Source organism: Abrus precatorius, unplaced genomic scaffold (genome assembly GCF_003935025.1).
Source record: "Abrus precatorius isolate BTA unplaced genomic scaffold, Abrus_2018 Scaffold8, whole genome shotgun sequence".
Taxonomy (NCBI): Eukaryota; Viridiplantae; Streptophyta; class Magnoliopsida; order Fabales; family Fabaceae; genus Abrus; species Abrus precatorius.
In genome coordinates this window covers 34,858,069-34,869,583 of record NW_020874428.1, presented here as the reverse complement: position 1 = coordinate 34,869,583, position 11,515 = coordinate 34,858,069, and the positions used below count along the sequence as shown (strand labels likewise).

General features: G+C 34.5%; 1 protein-coding gene across 2 annotated transcripts; it reads right to left on the bottom strand.

Moving 5' to 3' along the window:
- Positions 1–7,076: 7,076 nt before the first annotated feature.
- Positions 7,077–11,177, bottom strand: LOC113848012 (probable serine/threonine-protein kinase PIX7). 2 transcript variants are annotated; one of them, XR_003501798.1, is made up of 7 exons: positions 10,740–11,139; positions 9,705–10,024; positions 9,469–9,604; positions 8,555–8,688; positions 8,355–8,478; positions 7,392–7,892; positions 7,147–7,294 (listed from the first exon to the last, which is right to left on the bottom strand). XR_003501798.1 is itself a non-coding variant. In XM_027477360.1 (6 exons), the coding sequence occupies exons 1-6, from the start codon at positions 10,831–10,833 to the stop codon at positions 7,444–7,446; spliced, it is 1,329 nt and encodes a 442-aa protein (XP_027333161.1). In that variant the 5' UTR covers positions 10,834–11,177; the 3' UTR covers positions 7,077–7,443. The 2 variants fall into 2 exon arrangements, 1 of the variants encoding a protein (XP_027333161.1); XM_027477360.1 differs by having other exon boundaries at positions 7,077–7,892; positions 10,668–11,177.
- Positions 11,178–11,515: the final 338 nt, after the last annotated feature.

Below are 11,515 nucleotides of genomic sequence, written 5' to 3'. Positions count from 1 at the left end.
ACAGTAGTGGCCTTCGATGGACGTTTTAAGAAAACCATGATTTGTTCCTCCAGCCAGGGCACATATAAGCCAACTATCTTATTCTCTCTTGCTAAAAGCATAATCAAATGCAAGCATGATCTAAAAAGGGTCCTAGTTAAAAATAATAATTAATGCTAGAAAGAAAGGGTACAATTAAAGGAGTTGTTTGGGATGTGTTTCATTTGTGTGTGTGTGTGTGTGTGTGTGTGAAGAATATTTCAGGTGCATGCGCAAAGACAGAAGAGCTTGATTTTATTGAGTACAAACTAAGCATGACAAACCCTAAAGTAAGTGTTGCTCCCCCTTGACATCATTCCACTCACCTTCTTCACCTTCTCATCCCGAGGCAAAACCTACCAGTATATACATTCTCTTCTTCTCCACCATTTCTATCCTCACTTCAACCTCTCATCTTCTACACTTCTCTCTCCCTTTCTTCCATTGTTCATAAAACTCGACTACTTGAATTCCTCTCATATTTCATTTTGTTACACACATTGATCATATATATCATTCTTTACTGAACCATTCCTTCTTATTTTGGTATCCATAATATATGTCATATATATGTATATGGTCTATGAGGCTCCTCTAAACCTAGTAAAATTAGCTAGTTGCATTGCACTCATCCTTGGAAAAGAAAGAAACCTCCACCTGATCATCAATCATCAACGCGAGAAGAGCGATATTGTTAGTGTGGATTACAACCATAGGATCAAATGTTGAAGCTCTATCTATATATGTAGGATATAACGACAAATTACCAAAGGCAAAACAACCCATGCCTCTGTCTTTTGTCTATTTCCCAGATTTTGATCTACCCGTGATTTAGTATGTGGAGAACCCACTTCTGTTTGCTAGGAATATAAATCTATTTATGGGTTTTGTGCTTTCCACTTTATTAGTTTTCATTTAGGCATGATGCTAGCGCATATATAGTTGCACCTGAATGCATTGATAGTGACTCCCATAAATTGATGAATTTAAATTGCGTGGTTAGTATAGTGATGTTCCTAAACACCAACCAACCTTATATCACCGTCCTCTTTCTCCAGCTCCACCATGGTCGCATTTCATATTCATGCTTTACTTACAACATGGATATTCAATAATTGTGATTAGGTGCATAATGGGACCATTGGTGATATTGTTTAATGTTAAAAAGCCTTTTTCTTCCTTTTTGGTAGATAGGCTATTAGAGAGGTAGCCATGAAAACCATTTGAAATTTTCATTAGCCCCCACTAATTATATGTATTTAGTTCAAACATATTTTGATCATATCCACACAGCAGAATGATATTGCTCAGATCATCTTTTGGTCTGTGCATGCTAGCTAGCTTTTCATCTCATATAAGAGAGAATGTATGATGATAATGTTTGGGATATGGGAAGCAGAGAAAGCGATGTTGGTGAGGTTCAATCCGAAGACGGATTTACATGTGGAAGCAGTAAAATACGATCTCAGATTGAGCCGCGCCAATATCACTTTATCATTGATGAGTTCCCTCACTTACTTTCCAGCTCATCCCAACTCATCAGATTCTCTTGTGAGATGAGAATATTTCCAATATTGATAAATCTTTTCACGACAAACATTTCCCTCTTGGGCCAATCTCCATTTCAAATTAGTTGGTGCTAGCAAATCCAGGGAGGCTCAAGTGCAATAGGATTTCCAATACATATATATACGTTATATATATATATATATATATATATATATATATATGTCACTTTCTTTCTCGTGGCACACAGGTAAGTACATATCCATACATGTTTATCTCTCTCTCTCGGTGCTGGTTTTTCTGGTTTGATTTTAAGTATGAATCACAACAAAATTTGTTGCATCTGTATGTGTGTGTGTGTGTTCTCCCTCAAGTTTTTTTTTCTCATTTACATTGATTTCAAGGTGATCAAGCAGAAAATATATGTGAGACAGAAGCTAAATGGGAGGTCAGTTGTGTAGCCATGCATATGTACTATACCATGTCTTGATTCATGATTCCAGTTTTATTTTTCTTCCTTATTTTTATTTTAGGAAGGTTAAGTATTTTTAGACACTACCCTCTTAATTTGAGTCTTATCTTCTTAAACATTTTAGTTCAGTTGGAGGTTTGTTTGGTTGAATGTCAAAAAATAATATTATTGTACATTGAATATAATTAACAAGAAGTCTACATGCACTTTTACTTTCATTTTCATCTTTTATGTGAACTTTTTGATATACTCAAAATACATTTTCAAATTCATCTTTTTCATCTGTCATTTAAGAAATAGAACATGTTTTTACATTTTTTTAGTAATTAATCATCATCTTAAACAACAGTATGTAGATAGAGAGGCTTGTGTCAGTTTGTGAAAGAAGTGTACTCAGTAGGTAAGTGAAAAACTTGGAATACAGGAATATGTATGAATATTCTTGTTGAAGTAACTAGTTTGAAGGATGAGACCCAGTCCTTTGATCAACTTCCAAAGTAAACTATTTTTATAGCAATTTGATGATTGAGCCACTGTTTAAGTTGAACTAAACACAGTATTTGTTTTAAGAATTTACTGAATTGTACAAACATAATTGGTACTTTGCACTACAATTTTTTCCCTCCTTGTTTTCGACGTTTCCTCAATTTCAACCCCAACTGTAGTTGGTGCGGATTTAGTAAATTTTTGGAATGAAATAGCATTGCTCTTTGTTTTAATTGAGCTCATTTAGGAAAATTAATTTGAAAATGAAAGCAACTCTAGTGGAAAATTAAAAATATTAATAATACACTTACAATAATTTTTAATACATCTTAACAATTTTATTAACAAAAAAAAAAAAAACTTTTTAATTACTTTTCGAAACCCTACAGGCGCGCTTCCAAACATATGCTTGGCAACTCGGCTTTACAATTGTATGTGTGCACTGCAAAGATCCTCAAGCCCAATGACAAATGATTGATCTTAATTATAAATGTTATTAGAGCAAAGTTAATTTGTATGTTTGAGTTAAGTGTTACTCGGAGGGATGTTGTTTTGTGTGGGGAATAAGTAATCATTAATAGACTCGCTAGTTGTATGGACAGTAAGACGCACATTTAAGGAGCTTGATAATCAAGCATTGCTTTTTGTACTATCAAGTCCCTCAATTAAGTCCGGATTCAAATCAGCCATATTCGTTTTATGCATGTCTACTTTTCTGTTCCTTTAATTGAAGAACTAAAATGATGTTTTGACACTCCAATATAGTTAGGCTGTTTACACCGTGGGAAAAGAGAGATATGAAAAGAGATAAAAAAAACAAAAAAGAGAGTCATTGATGTAATAAATAAAAATAGAAGAAGAGTATAAAATTAAAATGGAGTGTAAGAAATTATGATTAGTTAACAAATATTACATCAATTTGTCACATTATGCATTAAAACAAAACTCATTCTTTTGAAAATAATTCATAATTCATTTTTTATATTTTTTCTCAAAAGCTAAGATTCTTATATCTTCAATTTAAAAATAATAATAAAATAGTCTTTAGGTTTTTTATTTTTAAAAGTACAATATTATTATCATGATTTTTTTATTGAAAGGTGATTTTTCCTTAAAAAAATGCATAAACAAGCGAGCTTTAAATGCATGCTTGAAGGTTCACAAATAAAAATGCATGCTTGAATTTACTTATTTTTAAAAAAATATTTTTTAATTTCTTAATTTGTTGAAAAAACAATTATTTTCTAAAAAAATAAGAGAAGTTGAATTTGGCATTGAGATCCTTGAGGAAGGGTAATCTTGTCTTGGGGTTTTTTGGTGAGGAGGAAGTGTAATTCTTGTAGTTTCTCATCATGCATGTGGGATCTGCGGTCCATTACCAGCCAATTACATTCATGAAATCGCGCTTCGCTTTTAAATGCAAGTTGTGCTTTGCATCTGAAGCAATACGAGCTTGCCATTGTATAACCAATAATAGCAAAAAACCATTTTCTTCACTCTGACCATTGCATATCTCCGAAGAAGAAAAGATATATATGTTCATGTGATTGGCATATTGGGTTAGCTCAATTTTTCCCGGGAAATTGTGGATTAATATTCAAGTTAAATTATAATATTAAACTCCAAATTGAGTTTTCATTCTTGTGAAACTGGTACACTGTATTCTGCTACGGGCTTTGGCGTGTGTATAATGATATTTAGAAGAGTAATGTTATTCTTACAAAAAATTTCTATAAATAATTTTTATATACTTCCATTTTCTTTTATTTCTGTGCATTACATATCTATCTTATCTTGTAGTTCCTTCTCTTCTCTTTTTATTTATTTCTTTTATATAAAATTATTGTAAGAATACTATTAATATATCTAGGAAGTCATGGTCAAGTACAGTCCAAAGTTGAGGATGCAAGTTGATCATGCTTTATTCCAACTAAAAATGTAGGGCACGGTATTTTTTTTTTCTTCTTAATTTGGAGCTTATATTATAAGATGATAAACATTTTTGGTAGAATAACAAGATTTTGCTTGAAATATAATGATTTTTATAAAAGTTCCTACTAGTGTGCAAAACCCTATTCAATATTCAAACCTTAAGAATGATCAATCAAAAAGTGCGACCCGGTGTAGGATTCCCACGAAGCCTTATCCTGCAAGTGAATCCTCCAGGATTTAATTTCTTCACTTCTGAATCACAAGAGAACAACCTTCGCCTGATTAATCATCTTGAAATTTGATCTTATCTTAAAACCCAGAAATGGTTTAGTTATATGTTATTTACTCATTAGAATAAATTAAACTAGATCGACCCAAAACGTGAAGATAGTTTCTTACTATGGAAGTTCTTGCAGAAAGTCATAATCATGCATGCACGGGTCTAATTTTGGCTCAAAATGATAACTTTAAGATTCCAATGAATTTACTGGGAACTAAACATCAAGATAGTCTTTTTAAAAAATAGGTACTTTGTTACATTTATGTGGTACGTGTACTAGAAGATATGGACTATCTTACAACAACAAATGAATGATGCAATGTTCTGACACTTTTTCCTTAAAGGGGGTAAAAAGGAAGAACAGTAATAATAGATAAGGAGTTTTGCCCATTGAACTATATAAACAGATGCTCATTGCTTAAAAAAAGCAAGGGGAATCTGGCATCATTATGTTACCCTTTTCCCATCGTGTGTTTGATAGCTGTGTAAGCCTGTAAGGTCTCTTACTGCTTCAAGGTCCAAAACCCAGTAGCTAACTATTAATTTGATGCTTATTATAATCATTTTTTTAAAATTTCCTTGGCATTGTAGGCCAAGAGGACTATATATTGTGAATGCAAGAAGGACACGGTGTTAAAAATGGACCGTACAAAGGCTTTTGCTTTATCCTAATAGTGACAAGATAAGGTCAAAGATAAGCTAGATATTTTGTCCAATTGAATCACAATATGCATGCTGTAATATTAGGTAATGTGTTTTGGTCCTAAACCATGCCTACTTCTGATTTAAGTACCCACCTGTTATATAATTGCCCACTGAATCTTCTTGCCACTATCTTGGATTTGCACATGCTGGTATAATAAGGGGAGAGAAAAAGGTTTTCGTCGCCACATAAGTAACCACTGAGAAGGCATTATTGCTGGTTTTCTGCCTTTTACTTTTCTTGTTGCTTCCTGTCATGATATGGATTGGTATTTACTGGGTTTCTTTCTTGCAGGAAATGAATTGGATTTGTAAGTGTAGCTTTAACTACTAATGAAGGTATCACAGACTTTTGACAGGGCCCAGAACAGTGATTGGGTTGCCATTGTACTATTCATTTGTCCCCAGTTAACGAGGTTGTTTAGCTGTTTTTCACCAAGCATGCGTCCTGTCCCAGATTACTAATCTTGCCGAGGTAAATTTTGTATGTTGTAACAATCTAAAGAATCTGGCTACAAAGTACAGGATGAGGAGTACAGAGATGTCTCAATTTCTTTTACCAAAAAACAAACAACACAATGATCCACTTTGTGGTGGACACCATGTTAAGTATAAATATTGATTAAAAAAGGTCTGCACCTAACATCTTCAAGTCGCAAGACAATTGTGTATCAAAAACTTATTTGACCAAGAATTAAAGTTTGATTCTTGCTATCTCCAGTCCACTCTTCTAATTAAATTATTTTTTTAGCACAAAGTTTGAATGCTAAAATTTTCTTTTTAAGGTTACTTGTTCTATGAGAAATTTTGCAATATGAAGTTAGTTTTAGATCCATAATCATAAACTTAAATCCCATGTCATGAACGAGGAAATTGGCTACTATTAAGCCGAGAAAATTTTCTTGAACTTTCTAATTTAAGAATGGATGACTTGCCTCTGACAGAACTGTAGAGATGGTGGCAACATAGCCAATCAAAATATTAGCTTGATTGGGACACCTTTATTATCTATAATGTCAAATCAATTAAAAAAAGACTAATCATGTGCCCATGAAAAAGAATACTTAAGCCCAATCTCTCATGGGAGGGATCTTTAAAAGAAAGAAAGGTGTGAGCTTACGAAAGATTACAGCATGATTGATACTAGATTTGGCATTAAGTTTCCATACTGACGGTAAGCAGAATCTATAAATAAATACTGTTTTGATATAAAAAGGAAATTGTGTGGCTACTTCTCTTACAAAAACGAATAACTTAAAGCAAATTCAGGTGCCTTTTTCCAATGCAAATTATCAAGGAACACAACAGAATACAGTCCACAGACAATTATGCTATGCATAAAGACATATATGCTCTCCATGATAGTACCAAGTATATATCCTGATTCGGGTGGATTTTTCAGATTTTTGAACATTACCCGGTTAAGTTATATATTTATTTAGGGTCTGATAGATTGTCCAGCAACGAATATGTGTCTAACCAATTAAGGATATCGAACAACTTAACTTTATCTTGCTTAGTGGCCTTAATTTCCCAAAGTCTACTACTATCTATACGCATTGCAATGAATGATACCGAAGATGCATAATACTCTAAGGAAGCACGCATATGTTGTGTGTAAACTAGAAGTATGATTTGATTCAACCGATTTAAAGAAAGTATAAAATTCTGACCACTAATGTAGAAAATTGTTATTTCTATTTCCACTGGCAAATGCAACTGATTCAGGCTGCTCCAAAAGATTTTCTGAAATGTGAGGCCTTTCATATACATAGAGGGAATTTCTCAATTACAGAATTAGCAAATGGCAAATTTCTTTCCACATTGATGGTTAGCTCTCTAAGAAAAGAGCACAAATAAAATCAATATATCATTACTCTTCCATCATTCTTCTGGCCCTGACATATTTTAAACACCCAAAAATCATGTAAGCTTGAAATGTCCATCTCCACACAACAACAACAATAACAACAACAACAAAGGAGGCATTTCAACCTTAGTTTCAATCAATGATTGAGCCAGCAATAAAGAAGAGGATCACTTCCCATCATCGATGCTGCTTGCCAGTATTCAGGGGAGAAGCCCTGATGCTCTTTGATTGCGTGTAAGTGATCTGAGGAGTTCCATCTTTCTTCTTTCGTCTCCCTTGTTGAGACAAACGAGAGTGATAAGACAAAATTGCCAGGTCATTAAGATCCTGCAATGGAGTCAGAGCCTTCACAACTTCATCCATGTTAGGACGGGATTTGGGGTCTCTACTGAGGCAATTATAAGCTAACTGGGAAATTTTCTGCACTCCTTTTAGAGAATAATTTAGTTCCAAGCGAGGATCCACAAGTTGGTACAGTTTTCGCTTGTCGGCTAAATATGGCCTAGCCCATGAAACAAGGTTTTGTTCCCCACTTGGGCGCTTCTTGTCCATTGATCTTCTTCCTGTTAATATCTCAAGTAACACCACTCCAAAGCTATAAACATCACTTTTAGCTGTCAAGTGTCCTGGTAAAAAATAAACAGAAAATCACTTCAATGGTTAATTCTCACAGGTCTTGCACTTGAGACAGGAAATAATTTTAAAGATGTCATCAGAGTTAATTATGGTTAGTTAGTTACAGGTCACAGAGATCACATTGAATTCTAGGACATGCATATGAGATGCCAATGTTGGGAGTATTGAAGATAAAATGACATGTAAACAGAGAAAATAACAAAATAAATACAAGTCAATCATCTTTACATGATACCCAGGGGATCATCACAATCTTCTCCATGACATTTATAAATAAATTGCAGCCTCAGCAAAGGAATCAAATGCATTTTGGAATGATTGGTGTGTGCTGCTTTTACATAATGTTCTGCTTTGTGGCAGAAATTATAATCCATAATACAACGTTTAGCACAAGATATCCAGAGGCTCTAGTGGTTCTTGTCCTTTCAAGCTACTTACTGCTACATTCTTACCTGTCATGACATATTCTGGAGCAGCATAACCATAAGTTCCAACAACTCTAGTAGAAACGTGTGTCTTGTCTCCCTGAGGCCCTGCTTTTGCTAGACCAAAATCTGAAAGCTTTGCGTTGTACTCCTATATAACACTACACATTAGTAATTAATCCCCAAAAAAAAATGCTTCGAAGAAACAGATATCACTAGCCACATACTGTATCAAGCAAAATGTTTGATGTTTTAAAATCTCTATAAATGACTGGTTCTGGACCATTGTGGAGGAAGGCCAATCCTTTTGCTGCGCCAAGTGCGATCTTAACCCTGTTGGACCATGGAAGAGGTACGGTTCCTTCAAGCAGTTGGCAAAATCATTACTTTATTGTAAGATATAAGGATTAAGAGAAAGAGGACCAGAACAGAATAACTAGCAGAAAGGTATCCAGATTTATAGATCTATCATCTTCATAAAAAATATTGAAGCAACAAGAGGGAAAAGGCAAATAAAGAGTAAAAAGGACAAGTTATTAGCTGATCTGGAATATGTTTTGTAAAGAGTATAACCTATGAAAAGAGGTTATGAAAATTTCTCTAAACATCCATTAAAATCTGAAATATCTTTATCAGATACATTAAATTTCTTGTTCATTTCCTCGGAATACTGTGTTTTATTTGATAATATACAGAGGATTTCCAATATCCATAGTGTGTCTAAATTCTTGTTTTTACTTTATACAGTCATTGGCTACTGCTCATAAAACACTTCATGATATTATATGCTGGCAAAGGTCTTAAATGATATGATATTTTGGCTAGCTAATTTTAATTTTTGTAGAAAAGACAATAATCAGTTGTGAATTCAACAAGCCAGTGTTAATTGCTCCAACAAATAATTCCTATAAGGGAAAAAAGCCATAAAAAACATACACCAGCTAAGAAAGAATTATACAATGTTTGCAAAAAGTCTCAGATTAAACAAACCAGATGACTTTGTAACAATTCATTGGTTTTGGATTTATTCTCAAGCAACAGGAATGATTTGTGTAAGAAACCAATAAATTGTTACGACATAATCTCTAGATATAACACTCCGTATAATCCCATGTAGAAAGTTAAGGGTAGAAAAACTCACTTCTGAATAGATGGTTTTCTAGACTTCCACGGGTCATAAACTCATAAACAAGAAGCCGCTGATCATCTTCGATACAGTAACCAATGAGTTTCACAAGGTTAGGGTGGTGAAGCTGTCCAAGAAAGTCAACTTCAGCCTGCATTGATGAAATGCCATGTCACAATCTAATCTCCAGCATGTCCTAAACAATTGTTTACAATATTGACCTACTAACCCAAAGCAGATATTTTACTAACCACCCATTCTCTATGGCCCTGAAGACCATCTGGCTTCAAGCTTTTGACAGCCACGGTAATCCCTGACCCGGGTTTTGCCGGGGCAGTTCCGTCTTCCTCAATCCATCCTTTGAAAACATAACCAAAGCCACCCTCACCAAGAATGCTATCAGGTCTGAAATTTCCAGTAGCAGCTTTGAGTTCTTGAAATGTAAATTGAAGAAGCTGGCAAGGAGCCTTTTTTTCCTGAGGCTGTGGATCAGGATTATCAGAAGATAATCGATCTTCATTGGGAGGACATAATTCTCTATTGCTAGCATTCAGGTATCTTGTCTCAGTTGCTGCAGCAACACAAAAGAATATGAAGGCTTCCTTCATGAAATTTTAACTACTTTATTCGTGAAATAGATTATAATTGCATTTAGCTTTCGTTTTGGATCTGACAATGTATTTGAAATGAAACCATCATAACACAACGGTTAAAATAATTCACTGTTTGAAACTTGAAAAATCAGAAAACTTGCTCAAACTCTACCGGAATGAAAACCAGAAATCTTTTTGAATTTCGCAAGAGGGACTAGTTTCCTCTTTGCACCCCATGTTCCTTCAAAGGAATCATGCAGTTGGCAATGCTTTTAGTGTGTAGAGTAGGAAGAAGGAGAAAAGGGTTCTGGGAAAGCACGAGAAAGTTGAAAAAGATCCATCTTTTTAACTACACACATCATGATTAAACTTCCATAAAAATGCCTGCCACAAAAGGTCTTCTGTTTTTGTTTTTTTTTTAAAGCTTTCCCAGAAAATTCATGATTTTAAGCAAACCCAGAATCAAAGTGTTGCAGATTGAGAAGGAGGTTCAGAAACAGAGAAAACAGGGGAGAGTGATAGGAGAAATGGAGCATTCGTGAGACGGTGGCATTACAAGTAGTGGTTGAGATTCAAAAAGCGAAGAGAAATTTCCAGCACCGAAACATTTTCTACATATACCTGCATCATAAACGAGACTAGTACGAGGGATAGTGTTAGCAGAGTCTCTGGAAGCTGAAGGTTTGCACGCACCTCTAACGCCGCGTTTAAGAACAGCCCAACACCCGCACTTCTTCTGAGTCTCCATGGTCACAACTTTCATTGGCTTCTTCTCGTGAATTTGCATAGCGAAAAGGAATTAACCATGGCTGCGAGGGAAGAAGATGAGAGAGTGAGTGTGATAAGAGAGAGAAGAATAGCTGTTTGTGTTTGTGTTGGAGATTGCAGGCATCATCATCGCCATCATCGCAGTGTGTACAAAAAGAACTTTTTTCCCACCACCTTTTGTGTGGGGGATGGGAATGGGACACACTCTATCTTTCTTTCTCTCTCTCTTTCTTGCTCTGTTTTTTTTACCTGTGTTGCTTGAAAATTTAAATTACCAAAACACAACACAAAACTTCATGTCATGCCTAACAAAGTTTTAGCATTTTCGGAGACGCCCATTCATGCCTTCCACCGCCATTCATCAATGCTTTATCCCCGGCACACATTTATAAATAGAATCCATACTTTAATCATAAATTAAACCTATTTCTTAAATATCACTCTTTTTTTTTTAACCCTGTAAGCTTTTTGCATTTTGCTACTTCGCTTGACCCCCACTTTTTTTTTTTTATAACTATTTAATTATTCCCTGTTTATCTACTCAATTAAATTTCAAAGTCTTCAAATTTATACATAATACATTTGAATATGTTCAGCAAAGCATGTTGCGTGTTTAGTGTTGATATAGGCAACAAATTTTCTTGCTCAGCTACTTCCATGATTATGTTGTAATCTCCTTTAAAAATCATGAATTTTTATTA

Excerpts from the sequence above, each read along its gene's own strand:
- LOC113848012 (XM_027477360.1), bottom strand. The coding sequence starts at position 10,833 with ATGCAAATTCACGAGAAGAAGCCAATGAAAGTTGTGACCATGGAGACT. Across the intron at positions 9,605-9,704 it reads AGGGCCATAGAGAATGGGTG|GCTGAAGTTGACTTTCTTGG; the intron begins GTTAGTAAAATA and ends TCATCAATGCAG. Across the intron at positions 8,479-8,554 it reads CAAACATTTTGCTTGATACA|GAGTACAACGCAAAGCTTTC; the intron begins GTATGTGGCTAG and ends AGTGTTATATAG.